General features: G+C 39.0%; 1 protein-coding gene across 1 annotated transcript in view; it reads right to left on the bottom strand.

Annotated features, from left to right (window-relative positions):
• The window catches only part of PTPN14 (protein tyrosine phosphatase non-receptor type 14), a gene marked incomplete at both ends in the record, with an annotated part of 72,075 nt that overhangs the window by 21,113 nt on the left and 31,443 nt on the right, over window positions 1–19,519 (bottom strand). Inside the window, 8 exons of the mRNA XM_082306260.1 lie at window positions 2,780–2,837; window positions 5,141–5,223; window positions 5,937–6,024; window positions 7,676–7,764; window positions 10,215–10,302; window positions 12,058–12,128; window positions 14,990–15,057; window positions 17,297–17,394. Of these exons, the coding sequence (XP_082162386.1) occupies window positions 2,780–2,837; window positions 5,141–5,223; window positions 5,937–6,024; window positions 7,676–7,764; window positions 10,215–10,302; window positions 12,058–12,128; window positions 14,990–15,057; window positions 17,297–17,394 (643 nt within the window). The remainder of the gene's footprint in view (window positions 1–2,779; window positions 2,838–5,140; window positions 5,224–5,936; window positions 6,025–7,675; window positions 7,765–10,214; window positions 10,303–12,057; window positions 12,129–14,989; window positions 15,058–17,296; window positions 17,395–19,519) is intronic.

Raw genomic sequence — 19,519 nt, 5'->3', positions numbered from 1 at the left:
TGTTGTCTGCTGTCACTGAGCAAAGTTTATGAAAACATACTTTGATATATGAAGTAAGTAGAAAGAGAAGGAAGACACTCTTGTCTTGTGAATATATCTTCCTTAACAGCAGAACAAGGGCTTTTCATCTAGGCTGATTCAAGTAGTTCAAACTATTAAGGAATACTGAGGATGCCCAAGGCAAAAAAGAAACACCAAATAATTTACCTTTGCATGCACACGCACAAAATGAGCACCATGCAAGTTAGCTACTGAAGAGGGGGTGGGGAAGGGGTTAAATTTACATTTTCTATGTAAATGGGGAGAGGGAATCAGAATCAAAGAAACTGAGCACACATATGAATTCTTGCATACAAAATGGCTGTATTAACCCAGAGCTGGAACATGACAGGAAATATTTCTGCTACAATTACTTCCAAGGGTATAAAACACTGCTCTCACTGAACAATCTGGGCAAAGGGGCCTGCTGCTGACAACCCGAGTAGTGGAGCTTAGCCTGGAACAAACCAAGATGTTGGAAAGCCTAACAAATGGGGGGCAGAGGAAAAGCGCAAGGAAGAAGTGACTTCTACTGGGAGCGTCTAGATCTAGAGCAGACAGTAATCCCTAATTTCTTGCAGATACCTTCCATAACATCTATCACAAAGAAAACTCTGTTACGGGGTTTGGTTTGGTTTGTTTTTTTGAAGGCCCTTCTGCCTCTTCAGATGAAACAGGAGAAGCTTGAGGTCTGCAGAACATCAATATCCAACTTAAGGATCACTTAGTTTTGGTGGTTTTTTTTTTTTTGTTTTTTTTTTTGTTTTTTAAAATCAGCTAATTAAATATATCCTCATATTAACATCTCCTACTCTGAGGTTTTGCTGGAAAACCAGCATCATTGGGTGGCCTGACAGGAAAAGGAAACAGCATAAAACAGCTTTAAAGTAATAATTAATAAAATACAGGATCATCATGATGCCAAAAGCATATAAAGGGTCTTAATCTGAAAGTAATGAAGATGATCCTCAGTGAAGTGGCAGAGCCTCACCCCAAAGATCCCACTTCACTTCCCATTTATGCCTACTGATTTATTACCATACAAGACAAATGAATAGGTAGGTGTATAAAGGTATGTACAGTGCAGACAACAGTCAGGAGGGCTTTTTTTTTTTTCTCTCCCCAAAGAGAACTGTTCCAACAAGTTAACAAAACAATTATGAATAAAGCAGTTGAAAGTTCAACATGAACGGTTAGCAGCCCAGTTCACTTTTTAATTGATGAGCACACATTCCTCCTCTTGATCTTCCTGAGACTTTGGGTTTTTTTAAAACTTACCACATGCTTATGTTCAAAACATAAAGAGGCAGTAGGATTTGTTTTTCCTTTGAAAAAATAGATTTCCATTTTTCATATCCAATATAGAAGGCGGCTCTCTTTTTCCCCTTGTGATATATCTGAGGCCATAGCATAAGAATGCAAAGCACATTTCATTTCTTCACCTTCAGTTTTTCATAGTCATCTCCAGGGACCAAGCTAGCAGATACCAAAAATACTGTAAACATGCCTCAGAGAGTGTAATACACAGCCTGCGTATTGCATCGTGACACCTTAGAAACATGCTAAAAATGAGAGGAGAAAGAAATCCAGAGCCAGCTACAGCAGCTTTCCTGCCAGTGGCTGGCAAACACAGAATGCAACTTTTAGATCTGATGGACCATATATTCACACACAGGAAAACAGCCTGCGCTGAAATCTGCAAAGATAAAGCTATCCTAATATCAGTACCTGTTTAAGCTTAATTTTGGAACGTTTTCACAAGCTGTGACCACACTGCAGGGATATGTCAAGAAAACACTCCTGCCCACATTAGCTTTCTGCCTCGCAGCAACAGGCTAATGGCGTTATCACTCTGGGAAGGTCCACAAAGCAGGTATAACTTGTATCACAAATGAAAAGTTGCAACCTGCATACGGATAATATTGCCTTCTGTCTAGGGGCCAAGCAGTGCTGTTGCTACTTTTATTTAAGGGGTTCTGAATTACTGTAAGAACTACTGACATACTAGATGTTAAAACTAGATCCAAAAAAGTGTCCTTAGAGCTGACCAGGAAGAGAGATTCACACAGATGCTTTTAGTAAAGATTTCAGGAAAAAGTTATCCAGTTTTGTCAGATTTACAGTATTTACGGAGATTAGTTAAATGGAAACAAATACAGTTTAAGAAAAACTCTGAATCACAATCCTGTACTGATTATAATAGTTAAGTAAAACTATTACTATTAACATCACAGTAACTTCACACAGAAAATGGGCTCTTAACTGAAGAAGTTAATAAATTGTAAGTTAATAAATTGTAAGTTAATAAATTGTAAGTTAATAAATTGTAAGTAGACTTTATGCAAAAACATGGAAGAAACATGAAAGGAGAAGCTGTAAAATTATGTAATGACTAGGTTTTGATGCACACGGCACAAGACACTTCAAATTCTTTCTAGAGGATTATTTTCTTTACATATCGAATATAACCTCAATCCAGTAGAAAAGATGCTCAGTTTCTGCAGGGCAAATAAAAATATAATGCCTTGAAGACGGTAATTTTTAATACTCAGTGGTGATATTATCCAGTTAAATTAATCAACCTGGGCAACCACACCCTTGAAACTCATTCCAATCATATTGCCTACAACAAATGAGTTAATGTGCTTATTTGAAATTTAGAAAGTATTCCATCTTACAAAATGCCCCATCCCATTAGAAATGGTATAGACATTCTTAAAGACCCCACCATGGCACATACCAAGGATGACCTACTCCAAGTGGGCCGTCGTCGGATAGGAGGAGGAGAACTTGATTGTCTGTGGAAGAAATAGTAGAGAAATACTAGAAACCACAATATTTCAATTCTGGTTCAAGAATGAAGGGGGGACAAGGAGGGAAGAGATGAAGAATCTGTAAGTATTGCTCATTGATGAGATTTAAAAACATATGAATAAATGAAAATAATTCAGGTCCTTCTCTAAATACAGAAAGTATTCCAGTTCCAAAATATACATGCCTTCTGTTCATTACCCTATTTGGCTTACTTGGAAACACAAGAAAGGAAAACTCTGGTTTAAAAATGAATCAAACAAACAGGACTCTTAAAGCAATAAAAACTGAACATGGCACAGTCTCAGGTGACTTAAGGTGAACATTAAAACAATGACAATTTTATAAAATCCATAGCAATCACTCCAAAGCAATGGGCACAGATCAGGAGGAGAAAAAAAAGCTACTGGTTAGACAATACTAGCAGAGCCACATACAATGTTAGAGTATCCAGGCACAGTGGAAGGAACAAGGAGTGTAGGAGGTAAAAAAAATGAGGAAGGGAAAGAAACAAGTTGAAGGAGGCAGAAATATAGTGCTTACGTGAAGAGAGGAAAGGTGGAATTTGTCCTCTTACAGTTTCTGATCTGGTGAATGATGTTATGTGCCATTAGAGGAAATGCACACAGGAAAACAAACAACTATCATTTTAACAGAGGGCAGGAAAATTATTTGGCTAGAAAACACACATTGGCATATGCTGTCATCAATATCTGTGGCTGTAACACAGAAGCTGATACCACATGAGACTGTGGTAAGAAGGAGAGCTGTTCTAATGGAAAAAATACATTTAAATTCCAGTTATTTCACTCAGTGACCTCATGACATTCCTTATCTTTATTAGTCCACACATTTGTCAGTTGTATATGAAGCCGCTACATACACCCAGTTCACAGTACCCACATACTTATGGCTCAGTGTTTAGAAATAAACATGATCAAAAGCTATCGCTTCTACAGTCTGGATTACGAACAGTAACAGAACAGTCCTCTCTGTTGACCCCCTTCAAAGGGGAAATATTCCAAGATGACAAACTACGGTATTTTGGTTTCGTTCTTGACTGTCACAGGGGAGACAATCAGGAGCTTCCTTTGAACTCAATTCCTCTGAAACCATTAAAATTAAATTTAGTATTGGACTACTGAAATGCATTATATGCTGCTAAGAAATGTCTTTTCTGGTCTTCCACTCACTTCCCAAAAACTGTAAACACCATCTAAAATCTAATCAACATCTCTTTTCTGGAAGTGAAAAGATCACTCTATGCAGTTCATCTCATTGGTCTCCCCAACACACTAACTCACTGTAGGCTAATATGTCTTGTTCATATGTAATATTAGAAAGCTAGACCTTCCAATCTTCCCTTCATCATTTTGGCTTTATTTTCCAACAGATGGCATTACCCACCTAAACAGATGGGATGTCCAGCTCTAACTAGAGCTGTTGATAGATATGAACTTCTTCGTATCTTTCCAGCTAACTAAACTGATAAGTTTTGCAAGGGATTCATGTTCTTATTGCTATACAAACCCTGCACATCATGAAATTTCTCAAAACTCTGAACTTCTCAGAGCAAAATTTATCTCAAACCAAAATTGCTGTGTGCTGGTATAAGCGAAACACACTCAGATAATAAACTGCCTTTTGACTTGTAACTGAAGCCTCATGAATTCCTCCTTCAGTTAGGATGAAGCCACCTGTGTGAGAGGACTAACTCAAGGCCAGTTCCTTAGTAAGTGCTCAAAGTAGAGCCTAAAGGACACTTTGGGTTCAGATTTACAGTTTCTGCTGTGTCAATGCCAGTATAGCTACGCAGATTAACATTCCCAAGTGTTCTTCCTTGTTTGGTGCACGTAAGAAGCAGATAAATTATACTGCCCAAATCAGAAGATGACAACTTATGTTTTCCACCGACCTTAGCTGCTAGATGGGTAGCACATCTTCAAAATGCTACTGCAATTCACATTTTGGCATGTTAACATACGTCACCCTTCACTCTAGTTTATAGTAATACTCTGGGTTATGAATGGCAGAGACCAAGGGCTTCAATTTAAGAGACAGTGTCAGATTTGGCTGCTTGGGGAGCATCAAGCTCACAAGGCTCAGAAGAAATTTCATTCTCAATTGTCTGTTCTTGCTGGTGATTAAAACAAAACAAGAAAAAAAGGAAAAGGGGAAAAGAATAACTGACACAAGTGACTAGAAAAAACAAACAAAACCAGACACGCCAAAACTCAGAGCAATTCCAAAGCGGGGTGTCAGAAAACAACTCTGAAGAAAGAGTACTCACTCTGTGCAGATTTTGTTCTGTTTGTAAAATTTGTGTCTTGCTGCAAACAGCCGTGAAATATATTTGGCATTTTCAAGATCATCCTTTAAACACAAGAAAAAATAGGGGAAAAAAAATCATTCATTTTTGTTATTCTTACCAAGAAGTAACAAAGAAGAGTTTTAAAAATCCAATTGCAGTAATGCTTGGTAAGATTCGTCATGTACAGAATCTGGCTGCCAAGAACATGTCTAGTGCCCTCAAGAGCATTCAAGGCATTGAATTACTGAAATACAGTGGCATGCCTTTACATGCTGCCACTTCACTGCTAAGTCACAGTGGGAGGGGAGGAGGGACAACAACAACAAAAAAAATGGCTCAAGCTTGCTGGTCCAGTTTCTATACTGGCCTTGGTTCAGGGAGATGTGGAGTGATTTTAAATGGCACAGAACAGCACTGCAGCCCTCTGAGTTCCAGTATGTGCACACATAGTAGCTTATGCCCAGTTTCTACAACTGCTTATGCTGCTATATTTATGCCAGCATGGAAGGTAGTGTGGCACTGTGGATGTTTCATCCAACAAGCACTTCGCTTTTTTGCGGAATTCGCAGCATTGCATACTTTGGGATGCTGGAAGAGAATACAAATATTGGTAGCTAAATTAAGTTAATTGCACTCTCTGCATAAAGTAAAATGTGAACTTCACAGGGTGGCGGGGGCTTATGGTAAGTAAGCCCCTTTGTGAAAGTGGAATTTTAAAGGTTTGTTTTTTATATAAGCAGCTTTCTTGATGACACTGATTAGATCTTTTTCTTACTGTGTGAAAGAGCACATTCTCTTCTTTGTTGATCAACTCTAGAACAATCGAAGACTTGTTATGTGCTATATTCCCAATGTCATTCCACCTGTAGAGTAAAAAAAATGCAGTAGAGTTTGCCAACACATACATTCAAACATTTCACAAACACATTAAGAATCCCTTAGTCAACATTAGTCTCGTTTTATGGGAAAGCTTTTCAGTAGCTGTTTGGTGAAGAAACATGGTCAGGAAAATAAGGAAGTCATGCTCTGATTAAAGGAGAAACAGATATCCAGCTCTTAACCCAAAGCAGGAGAGTTAAAAGCTCTCTTTAAAAACACCAATTCGAAGACTCACAAGAGAAGATACGTTGAAAATACATTAATGATAAACACTATACTGAACTGTGGCATTTTTGAACTGATTGATTTTAGTCACATGTAATAGCAATTTAAAAAAAAATTTTAATAGTGCCTTTCCTCTCCAAATGCCGTTTCCAACTTTCCTCCAGTACCAATTCTTCCTAAAGAAGGTTGACAACATGGTTATGTAGGCTATGCATACCATGTTAATATTCTGGGTTTATGTTTGCCATCTTTTTTTTTTTTTTTCTTCTTCTTCAATTAATTGTCAGGTTACCCAAGATCAGAGTTACAATCTTCTTACAAATAGCTGACAGACATTTGCGTACATTGCATGCAATCCATGGGGATGGAAAGGACTTGTTTGTTCTGTTTGCAGCATGCATTCCTCTTCATGTCATGGCAGGATGCTTGAAGTGCATATTTCCAAAGAGTAAGGATCCCAGCACCAACTGTCACTTCTACATGTAAAGAAACTTCTTGCTTTTGTCACCTGGCACAGTTAAAGGATTATCTAATTTCTTCTCAAAATTAAATATGCAAAACATAAGCTATGTGGAAAACAGAGCCCTAACATCTTTGAAGATGACCACTAAAGCCCTTTTAAGGCAAAAAAACCCAACATTGCATCTTAAGTCTGATACAAGCCTTAGCTACTGACTAAAAACTAGTGCTCCTCATAAAACACAATTTTTTGGCTGCACAAATGTTCATATTCTAATAACAGGGACTAGTAAAAATCCACTTCAAGTTAATGCTGACAGTAATGGAAATACCCACCAGAACACTAGCAAAAAGGAATGAGAGAAACCGTAACCTCCCTGGAATCAGAGATTTCTAGCAACATTTTAATGCAGAAGAAACTTTTATAAGAAGTAACAAAACCAACAAAAGAAAGTTAATGGAAAGGCTTAAGTGATTCTTAATAACCAAAATAAACAGCAGAACAAATAAACAAGTGACACAGCCAGGATTTTCAGAAGTGCGGAATGAGAAAGTTCAGCTCTTTTTTAGTGGGGCACCTAAATATGGCAACGAGATTTTCAGAAACGTTGAGTGCCTAGGCTGCCAACCGTGAGGTTTAACAGATTTGCATTCAGAAGCATCAAAGAAGCAGACATAAAGGCAAGAAAAGGGATCAAAGCCTTGTAAGTAGAACAAGATACATGACAGACAACTACGTCTTTCTTGCCGTCAAACCCACTCACAGACATTACAAATTATTCTTTATCACATCTCTTACAGCCAAGAGGCCAATCTTGAAAACAGCGAGGTGACAACTCCTTAGTTAGAGGTTTGGCACTATTGCAGTCACATATGTAGGTAAGGAAAAAGCCCCACACATGGAGCTCCGAAAAGAAAGTCGCTTTAAATACAGAAGACCCTAGGTTTTACCTATAAATCACAGTTGTCCTTCCAATTCTGTTTTTTATGAAGATTCCCATAAAGAAAATACCAAGTTGTATGTCATTTCCATGATTATCCTGCAGAGAAAGGATATATATTTAGTTTAATAAAGAAACTGGCCAATACATGCATATGAATGCATGCTGAACTACCAAACAGAAGCCCTTCTTCAGGATGAATGCAGGACTAACCCTTGACTAATCTATATTTTGCTGCTGGATTGGACTCTGGTTTTCAATATTTCAAATCAGTTAGCACTTAACTGGATTCATTCTGTTGATTATTGAGAACAGATGAAGGCTAAACGAGCCCCAGGTTCTCGTCTATCAAACAACATGCACACCACAAACTGGCATTCATTGTATAATACCCTACATTCCCTATCATTGTGATTATAGCCATCTAGAGTCCATATAACTACCAAAAGCAATAGTACTCTCACATTCACAGCATTTCTCCAGTCACCTGTTAAAACATGTCAAGATCTCAGAAAACCACACCTGGAGATGGAATCCCTCTCAAAAGCTATACCCTTCACAGTTCCTCCTTTAAGCGTTCCGTGTAGAAGTTCACAGCATGTCACTCTAGATGAGATACTACTTGTATCTCTATACTGATAAATCCTCCGTAATGATTGGGTTAAATATTCATCTGCATGCACCACGTAATGTCCACTGTTCTTGTATTGTTTTTCAGAAGTTCTGTTGGTTTTGTGCCTACCCATGTCTCCTTTGCAGGCTCCTGTTTGAAAACCATGTGCTCCTGTTTCGTTTTGCAATCATTTGTTTTCTTAAAAACACTTTTTTTCTTTTTTGCTACAAAAGCTTAATGCTGTTGACAAAGAGTTTTTTCTACATTTATCAACAAAAACAACTCCCTCTCAGCTGCATATATAGTAATTGATTCACACTTTAAAGTGGTAAATAAAAATCATGCTAACACAAAGAGTGTGGTTAAAAAGAACTGCTAGAAGAAAGGATATGAGAGAAGTTAATGTACCACACATGAGCAAATTCTAGAAACCATCAGGCATCCCTGCATTTTAATAGATCAGATTAGAGCTGTTCTCCTGGCCTTGCTGTACTTGATCCCTAGAAGGCAACAATGGAGTATCTGCACCTGTTTCTAACTACCAACTACTAAGTGTTAGGCCTTTTGCAAACAAATGATGGATGCCAATTTTCAAGCCCCAGCCTATGCATTGATTCTCAGTGCCACATGCACCAGCATTCTTCCACATATACTACAAGTCAGCAGAGGTCCTATGGCTGACAGCCTTCAGTTTAGTCTGATTAGAGGACTACACATTCCTCTGCCTTGTCCCAGAGGCAGCTTTGGAACGCAGAGAGATGGGGAAAATGTATTTGTACACATATACATGTGTGTGTGTATACACACAAATATCTACATGGAAAGAAACAGAAACATATTTCTAATAGCATTTTCTAACAGGAACAAAAGAGAAATCTCTCATTTTTCCCTTTGAATGCAATTCTATTTGTCTACAAGGCCAGCTTGCTGCTCTTTGATACAAGGGTAACATTTTCCTACAATCTTGCAGAGCACCCAGTCCAGTGTTCATGCTTATCTTACTGACATGCAATAATATCTAATGACAATTCCAACACAGAAATCCTTTGCAGCAGCATACAGCATTAATCCGAATTAATTTGAGGAAAGCATTGATTTCATTCATTGGCAATAAACATTCCATAATTTTTGTTGTTGGGCAGGGGTGTTTTTGCCATTCAGCTCTTTCCCTTCACACCAATTTTGAGATTGGCCAAAGGATCAAGTTTTTACTTCAGCAGAAAGCTTTTTCGTTTGTGTGGGGCTTTGTTTGTTTTGCTTTGGTTTTAAATTCCAAGTCAACTTTAACTAGCAGAAAACCACTTACAGTGGCTGGGTTGGTTAGCAAAGAGAAATGGGTCATGTTGGTAAGAGCAGTTTTCATTTTCTCAGCACAACTTTACCATGGTGGCGTGTGCTCCATCAGGCCAGGCAGACCGTCCATGGCAGAAAGGGGCTTCCAGCAAAGGGAAAGTGACTACAAATGCAAAATAAACCTTGAAACCTCCCCTCAATTTCAAATGTGTGGAGGACGTGTGTGCACATGTAAGAAACTAAGGTAAAGTTAATGCTTGATAAATAGCAACTTAGACATGAAAAGGTCTTATCTTCCTATCCTGTTAAGGAAGACCACAGCTGAGGTTCATTTGCCCTAGCCACTGTCCCTCAGCACTCAAAGAAAAGCAAGGATCATCTCTGCTTCCCAGGCGAGCAGGCCTTAGCACATAGCAACCTCTTCTGTGAAAAGGATTTTGGTGGAAGAGAAGTAACGCTACAGGCCTAAGATACTGTCATGCTACAATGTCCGTTCAAACCACCAGCAGTCATTTCACCTGCCAAAACAGTGAAACAAGTCCCGTCTCTTTTCGACAAGCACAACTTGCACATGTTCCAAAGGTCGCTACAGAATTGTGCATCGTTTGATTCAGAGGTTCTTTTGTGATATACACTAACATACCTTCACAGGGAAAATTTCCTGTCCAAACCCATCAAGGCGTTCCACTTCATTGATGTACATTAGCTCAGCTTCTGCGGCTGTAATGCCACTGCAATTAGAGTAACAAAAGGCAGCGAATGGTTCAATATTATATGCACACAAAAAATGCTAGTGAAAAAATGGGATATTCACAAACCACTTTAGAAGACACTTTGGAGATGCTGCCTAGAAATGCACAACACAAAACTAACTTTCAACATTAGGATGATAATCAGCAAGGGAAGGAATTTTACTAAATGTTGCTAAGGTAAGGTACAAAGCACAGTTCAAATTACAGGAGGAATAAACTGAACTGATCACATTACTCAGTTTCTTATGCACACATGAAATATTTTCCAGGCTTTATTAAAACATCAGGCCATTGCATCAGGTCGTGTCTAGTTCTGTATGGACAATTTGAGCCATAGGGGTCCTAATTTGCATAAATAGTATACAAATCCACTGAAGTTGCTTAAAATGACTTAAAAGAGAAGACCTACATTTTCATGTTGGCTGTTCAAAAACACAGGCACTAAATCAAGTGTTGAGCAGATTCTCTTTCATAATAGAGAACAAACCACCTGAAAACTTTTACACACGTGTCTACACATGCTGCTGTCACAGCTCAGGAATTCAGACAGATTTCATTTCTTAAAAGCAGGTCGGAATAGATTGCAGGTTGCTCCAAAAGAAGGCCACTATTAAAGTTTCTCCTCTTTGCTCCTCCTCACCACAGCTTACAAACAGAAATATAGGAACCAGACAAATACTTGGGAGAAAGAGGGAGAGAAAGGAGGTGGAATGTGATCTACCTGCTGAAGTGAGGATAAGTATTTGTTCTGTGTGGTGCAGAAATAGCACTAAAGAGCACAGCAGGGGAGAGAAATCTTTCCTTTCAAGTCTGTGCATTAACCAAGATCACACAAGCAGCCCATGGCAGAGAGAGAAGAACAGAACCAGGCCTGTTCATGGCCAGCTTGGAAGCTAACCCTTTGGTTGCATGAAACGCCCAAGCTTGCATTGAAACTTGGACTGAGAATGGCCTTAGACTCAGCGATTGCTATTTACCCCTTTACAACCATTTTCTGTCATATAGGGAGGAGTGCTGCACCCTTCACATAACATTCCTATTGCATTTCATGTAATAAACCTTTAAATGCAAATTCATAATACAACACAAAAGATTATTTCCAATGATGTATAGGCACTGCCATTTTTCTAAGAACAGCACTCTAGAGGTTTGAATACTTCCACCACCAAAGCACCTAGATGACATGAAAGCAGCCTGCTTACAAAGAAGGTATTTGTACTGAAGCACTAATACATACACTCCTAGCTCATTAACTAGTAACAGCATATTGTATCTTTTCCATAACTAGACTTAAAAACCAACTCCTGTTATTTTTATTTCCATTACATTGAGAGCATGTGTATCCCCCTCCCTCTTGAATCAGAGAAAACCCTCGGACAGACCCTCAGACCACCCTTGATCAAGTCACAGGGTGTTTCACCCTCAGGATTTAAACGAAACCAAGAAGAAAAAGAAGTCTACTACATAGCGCAAGTAGTAGTGTTACACTTGCATATTAAAACTTCTGGTGCAAATGCTCATTTATTTGGGATTAAGTTCCTTGGCCATTTCGTGTTCACAAGAGGCAGATAATCTTTTGTAACAGACTAATTAAAAATCCAGTGAGACGTAGCATAATAGTAACATGAAGATGGGCTAGTTTACCACTGCCAGAAAAGCATGGGGAGGAAGGGAAGTCCTAGGAAGATGATGACAGTAAAAAAAATAATCCTAATCTTAACACATCAAGCTCACCTGTGAGTTCGGTGCTCCTGAGCAACCTTTTGAGTCAGCTCCTCCAAGACAGCTTCATCCTGGGTCCAATCCTGTAAAAATATGAAGTAGCATCAAAAATTAGTCATCCAGAGAGACAGACGACAAACTGCAAGACAGGAATTAGGACGGCAGATGTTTCAGGATTGTTTCCTGTTCACTCTCTTCCAGGTAGTTACAGAGAGAGAACCTATCACCAACTGCATTGAAAATTCAGAGTACAGGATGCTGAAGATGTGCAAGGAGAACACGAGGCTCTGGGGTTTTTTTAATATCTTTTTTTGGGGGAGAGTAAAAAGATACTGTTAAAAATAGGGGTAAGGTGCTTATTATTCTAAAACAGAGAACAGAGTATAGAGCATGGATAAGGGATCTTTTCTTGGATAAGGATCAAACAAGTCTTTAAAAACACTTGGAAGTCTACAAATTAATATATACCTTTTAAAACAGCCCAAAATAATGCATAGACCATGAAAAACGAAGTCATGGTTATTTCCTGGCCTGCAACCTACAGGTACTCCCTTCACCGTGTTAAAAGAGATTGAAAGTTTTGCTACCTATTCAAATGTGCAATAAAATGTGCTTTATGCTTGCAACACATTTCTGAGCAGAAATTTTTGTCTTCTGCAAATTTAATAATGTGTGGTAGAAACAATACTGAAATAATGGGGAGCAAGTCAATAAAGGAAATATGTTCATAAATTCAAGGTTAAAAAAAAGGAAGCTGAAAACTTTCTTGCAAAACCTCAAAGTTCTTATTTTTATTTTAAAAAGCCTTAAGGCTGCATGTAATGTACTTAAATACACTGCCTGTTTCTTGCTCAATGGGGCCCTCCCTCTGATATTTGCTTCTGCCACAAAAAAATGTGAAAGTGGTAGCACGCTAATGAAAAATGGCATGGTACATGCCTATGCACAGCCACACACCTGTGGGGTGTACTGTGTACATAACTTTGTTCTTTTCCCTGCTGAAGAAATGCCATTTGACACACATTGTAGCCTCGCAAGATCAAACAGTACAAATGTAGCTGCCCCTCCCTCATCCACCAGCTCACTTCACTAATGAATTTATAGCAACGTTCTCATTGGAGGCTCTTTCTGTGCCCAAGATTCACTCAAATCCTCCCACTTGCTTCAGGACTAGTTATCTGCAGCACTTCACAACTGTCACTGAACTTGCAGTGAAATATTTACTATTACGTTATCCACTCCTCCCCAGAAAAGCAAAGACAAGTATAAGAAGCGTCTAGAGAAATGGTTGATTTAAGAATAGGCTTCTCAAGCCTGTAGGAAGCAGATACTTCGCTGACTTTGTTAAATTTAGCAATAGTAGCATGGATGAAAAGCAAGATACCACAAAGTGAGCACATGCAAAACAGAAGAGAGCTGACCACACCATGTAGGCAGCTGACTCAAAGATGGAGGTTCTAGGAGATGGGCCCAAAGAGTAAACTACTGAATCACACAGAAATTAACTACCTGAAAGCTCATCTAGAGGCCTAAACCCTCCCCTAATTTTTCTCTGAATAGAAAAATAATATCAGTATATTGAAAGAACTTTGCAGAAGTTCAGTAATTCACAAAGTGACAGCTTGATGACACATTTCTCTGTCTATATTTGCAGCCATCGTCTTTCCCACTTACGCTATCGTTCACAACTTCATAATCCATCAACTATACATAAGATGATCAATTACTTATCAATAGGTAAAGGCGGCCTATGAAAGAAATCCTGCTCCACTGGTCAGGCTAACACAAGTTTCTTAGTGAAAGGTCAAAACTGAAGCCACATTCTAGCTATATGAGGCATATTCAGATCTCTATACATTCATTAATTCCCCTTCTTCCTGCTGACTCTTTTTCAGGTGATATTGAACTCTGTCTACCAGCTCAAAATTGCACTTTCGCTTCAAGACACTGAGCAGCTGCCACATTTTTGGACTTGAGAATGGAACCCGCTGCAGTTCCTGTACAAAGGGTGCCGGTAAATGGGCTGAAATGCTTCTGGAAGTGCCTTTCTCAAGCCTTCAAATTACAGTGAGATGAATCATTCTCCCTCTACCGCTCCACTAATTGCAGAGGGAAACCAGATGCCTTAACTTCTAGGCAGCTACACTCAGGGCATGGGAACCCCACCCCACTTCCAGATTTTTTTTTTCCAGTTAGAAAGAATTCCAAGATCTTTTACATTTTATGAAGCTTATACTCGAGACTTGTGCTGATGGACTTGTTCATCTAAGATAAAGCCAGCCTTAACCTCAGCAGGCTTCCCCCCCCCCCCCTCTAATCCATCCTCCCAGAGAGGCTCAATGTCATGGATTGCAAGCGCTTGGCATTTGTCACCAGAGTTTCTAACATCATTAAGACCTAACACACTTCCCTCAGCGTTCAAATTATTTGCTAGTTTCCAATATAAATTTAAAACAAATTTACAGCACAGTCCCTGGAGAACATTTTTAGAAGACCTGATTCATGCTTCACTTCAGTCTAATAGTCAGTTGATGTAAATTCACATTCTCTTGAGGAAAGGCTGCATGATTTGTCCTGTGACACAACATTTACTACATCAGCAGCACTCATATCTCTTTGTTATGCCATGTTACTAATACTGCAGTATTGCTAATATACACTTTTTTAAATAGCTGCAAATTCCTTTTTGATTCAAAGAAGAATATTTCTTTTGTTGACACCTATTCGTAGTGGAGGCTTAACAGGAACTGAAAAAGGGCTAAATTTCCATAGCATATATTAATTCAGATACAGTCAAGTATATTGCAGGTTTTGGGGAGCAAAGTTTATTTCCACTATTAATAGTTCAGTGCTGGTGCTTTTACTCTGTTATCAACAAAGCCATCTCTGAGGCATGGGGAAATTATTCATAAAAGACCACAAAAGAGGAGGATAAGGAACTCACCATAGGGAACAAGACATATTCTCGAAGGAAGTCATGAGATTCAAACTGATTATAGTCTCCAAAATCCGCTGGAAAAAACAACACAATTACTCATTTTAGCACTTTCCACACATGTTAAGACCACACTCAACCTTTGCACAGATGCTTAATTTCAAGTGGGCGAGTTCTCTCTGAAGCCACAACCCAGCACAAAGATTTCTGCTTGTACTTCAGCTTTTAACATGGAGGCCTGAAAATAATAGTGTTATTACTAGAGATCAAATAACAGCCAACAAGTAATTTCTCTCTTTTGATCTCTAATATTGTGACCATTTGCAATGCTTAACCATCAGGAGCGCAAGAGTTTCTTTTTCTGTAGCCTTCATGAACTAATACCACCATCTAAAAAGGCTGGGATTGCTCAGCCTCTTTAAAAATGGTGCACACTTTTGCTTCTCCAACATTTCCAAACCTGACCAGGCCAAAAAAAAAAATTTAACCTACCTCTGCTACAATTCTACAAAAGATGCTTAATTTTACAGCCTAAGAGGTTAAAATCTACTAGCCAATTCTATTAAAAATTGTCAACAACCAACATGGTTTGAGGGGCAGGGGAAAGGTCTCGTCCTTCTGCAGCCAATATAACGGTACAGGCACTGTGTCAGTTTAACTGACTGGCCCACACCTTTCTACTTGCTTTTCTACTTCTTCTGCATCTCTAAGAGGTAAGTCATCTCTGTGCTCACATTCACTTATATTGGGCTGAGGATTCTTGTCTAAATGTCCTTGAAACCGTGGAGTTTTGAAAATGCTTCCTAAAGGCTCAAGTACGTTAAAAAAATAAAACAAAGCCTATATTTATCTATCTGTTAAATACACAACAGCTTATATCAAAAGACTATCTTGCCAGGAGGTTTTTATTTTATATTAATTGAACTGGATCAAACACCATCTACAAGATTCTCATATTATAGAAGCTGGAAATTCCCACCATAAATCATATTAGCTAAACATTCTTTCAAAGCTTCCAGATAATTTCACGTATTGCAGGATGCCAAAAATGCAGTTTCATTTTGTTTTCACCTCAGAGTTATGTTTTAACATAAACAGAAAGAAATCAAAATGGACATGAAACAGAGTCTGTAAGTTTAAAAGAAATAAGTATTTCCAATATCTTTGGTTGCATCACATGCAACGGATAAAGGGAGTAATACAAGGTCAGGAATAAAGCAAACAAGATTAGGTGCAGCATTCTGATGCAATGGTCTTTGAAATATAATAGATTGTGTAGAAAATTCAGAATAAAAGTGATTACTTCAAACTGATAACAAAGACTGACTCACTCTCAAAGTTAGCAAAAAGCTCCAAAAACACAGGAGCAGTGAAACATATTCAGTATCTATTAAGTCCTAACTCACACACTGGAAAACCTTCATTTACTTAAATTGCAAGATTCGGTATGGAATCTTATACATATCTTTTCCTTTATTAATAAAACGTTTCAAGATTCGACAGGAAACATTTTTTTCTTCCATTTTTAACCAAGAAATAAGATACTAAAATAGAATTTCTGTTGCCCTAAAGATCATATTAGCACTGCTCTTCATTGAACCTTTAATTTTCAAGAATCAGATCTTCATTTTTTGCTATTTATATATATATATACTTTCCCCTTTCCTCTCTCATCAGAGGACATGCCCAAAGCATGATTGCTGAAACTCTATCTTAGGTTCTCATAGTCAGTCATGGATGGACTAAAACATACTTTCTCCAAATACAGGGCTTCCTCCTCTGCCCATATACATACACGATCCCACTTTATTGATGTTCTTAGGAGGCTCAGAATAAAAATAACGTTGTAAGAAGTAGTTTATTATTAATTTATAACTCACATAACAATTACGGTCATGTGTTCTTTCATACTTCAGATAGCACTATACAGCCAAATGAGTTTTTAATTAAAGGCAAAATTAAAGGTGCTGCTATGCTCTTTGATGTAATTGCATTTCAAACCAGAGAACGTGAAGCAAATTCATTACTGCAAAGTACTCCGTGGTTGGGGTTGGAAGAACTGGAGTTTTGTTCAGATTCACTAACATGGATTTTAGAAATAGGAAAGTTGAATGCTGTGATGTGCTCCATCATTCCCTCCCTGAGGGTATGAGTGTTTCATCAATGGCAGTCCACCTATGCATTTTTAAATCAATAGAAGACCCAGCTGTTGTGAGTAAGGAGCCATACAAGGCCTTAGTTAGTGCCTGGTCAACATATAGAACAAACCAAAAAAAGCCAATGTTGGAAAAGGGCTATCAGGTCATGTCATCTTACCTTGCACTGCCAAACCAGCTAGTCGAATTCCCTGCTCCAACGAAGAAATTAATCGGCCATCAAGAACATCCTTTTTCACTTGTAGGTAATACTGATATCTACAAACAAAAAAAGAGCACAGATTAAAACATCTATATGTTTGTACGTTTTCTACAGAACAATAGACTGCTGAAAGCAAGAAAAACTCACCACAAACAGGTCAGGCAGTTAAAGAGCAGTCTGCCTGGCTTCAGAAGTTCCACATTATCAAAACAAATCAATATGATCCCTATATGTGCAATGCTTCCGGGTGGATGAAAAGGAAAATAAAAAGTTCTAATTTGTGTTCCCTAGATCACACAGAAGAGGGGCATCTGCTGGGATTACCTCCTCCATAAATTTTGTAGATGTTACTGAAGACCATGCAAACACCAATACAAAAAGAGGCTGTTCCATATTTTTTCTATTGTTTTTGCTCTATTTGTTTTTTTTTTTTTTTTTTTTTAATATGTTTTATCACCATTTTGATAGAAGAAACAGAATTTTAGCAACATACTTTGGCCTACTCACACAACTAACTGTGGCCCACGTAGAAGTTTTTTAAATTGGCATCTCTTATCTGTAAGGATGACTTAGACACACAAATCAAGCAAAACCAGCTACCAATATCATGCACTCGCTGATCCACAGTAACTAATCACAAGACAAACTATGTTAGTTTTAACCACAGCGACAGAATTCACACGTTTCACCTTACATATGCAATAGAGTAGATGAGGACAAACAAGAAGCTTTCCACAAAAAGCTTAAGAAGTTACTGTCCCCATCCACGCATCCCTTCCAGCCACCAAACTGGACCAGACCCACAGCAGAGCTGGCCAAAGCAGCAGGGATGTGTACCAGTCCCTCCAGCATATCAGGTTCAAGTCCAGTGGAGACAGCATCATTAACAGGCCACAACTTTTTATTCTGCAGGCACCAATGCATTTTTCCTTGAGCTACCTGTGTGGCACAGGCAGTAAAACCAGGCAGGGGCAACGCAGGCAGCTGAAGAAATTATAGCCACAATTGCAAGGACACCGTATCGGCCACTGATGTGCCAATAATCAAACGCAGTTGAGTTACAGTGATAAAACGATCTCAGGTCCATCAGATTAAACTTTTGCTGCAGATATATGTAACCCATCCCAACTGAGAAGAAACACAATCCCTTCTCAGCCAACATGCAACGACTCATCAGGTCTGAGCCCAAAGGTACTGTACCAGCGTAGCCACAGTCTATGTGTGCACTCAGCCTCAGGCACCCGATCCCCAGACCTGCTGATAGTAACTGATGTGCCTGGGCGACCCAAGTTAGAAAACCCCAAAAACCAACAGAGGGGTTTCCCAGGCTGTGACCAGACATGTCGGTCTGGCTGCAGCTGAACTAGGTTAGGAGGTCACTCCTCCCTTCAGCTGCATGCCTCCTCACCCCCCTAACACCAAGGGCATCCCCTCAAAACGGCATGGATTTGAAAAACAGTTGCTTAAGATAAACCGGGTTAGAAAGAAATAGTACACAAGCATGCTAGGCAGTCTCAGAGACTGCAACCTCTGCAAGGCGGACAGCAAAGAGTGGTCAGAGAGACTGGGGGCAGTAAACTCCTAACCGGACTCGGCTACAACCAGCACACCACATCTGACTTTAGCTTTGAACCTTTGGGAATAGCAAAGAAACCGTTCTGGTCTTGTTTTAATGATTTCATACGCGTGCGTGCACGCGTGTGCGCGTGCGTGCGTGTAAGTCACCTTTCCAGTACCAATACAATTAACCTTTCCTTCTTGGAAAGAAGAACCGCTGTAACCCATGTTACTGGGACTGCACTGCCTTAACTATACTCAAAAATGTTACCATTTAATTCCGCGTGGAGGCATTAGAAAATACCTATGTGCTTCCAAACCAGCATAACCCAAGCCATGCTTTGAGGGCTACTAGTCAAATGCAGCATTTTATGTTTTTCTTCAGTTAACTCTTCCGTCAGCGATGTGAGATGCAATAACTTGCCACTAGACAGCACCAATGCTCTGACCAGACCCGCACTCTCAAGGCAGCAGGGTGTTCAGAGGCTACAAGCACTGCAGGCAAGAGAAACCCTCTCAGGAAGGCCTCTGCACATATTCTTCACATCTGAGAAGTTCCCTTCAGAGTTCACAATTTTTACATGCGCTTAAAAGGTAATGGTTGGGTTATTGGTTTTAGGCTTC

This window comes from Platalea leucorodia (assembly GCF_965183815.1).
Source record: "Platalea leucorodia genome assembly, chromosome: 3".
NCBI lineage: Eukaryota > Metazoa > Chordata > Aves > Pelecaniformes > Threskiornithidae > Platalea > Platalea leucorodia.
The sequence above is the reverse complement of the archived record's forward strand: the minus strand, read 5'-3'. Positions and strand labels throughout refer to the sequence as shown.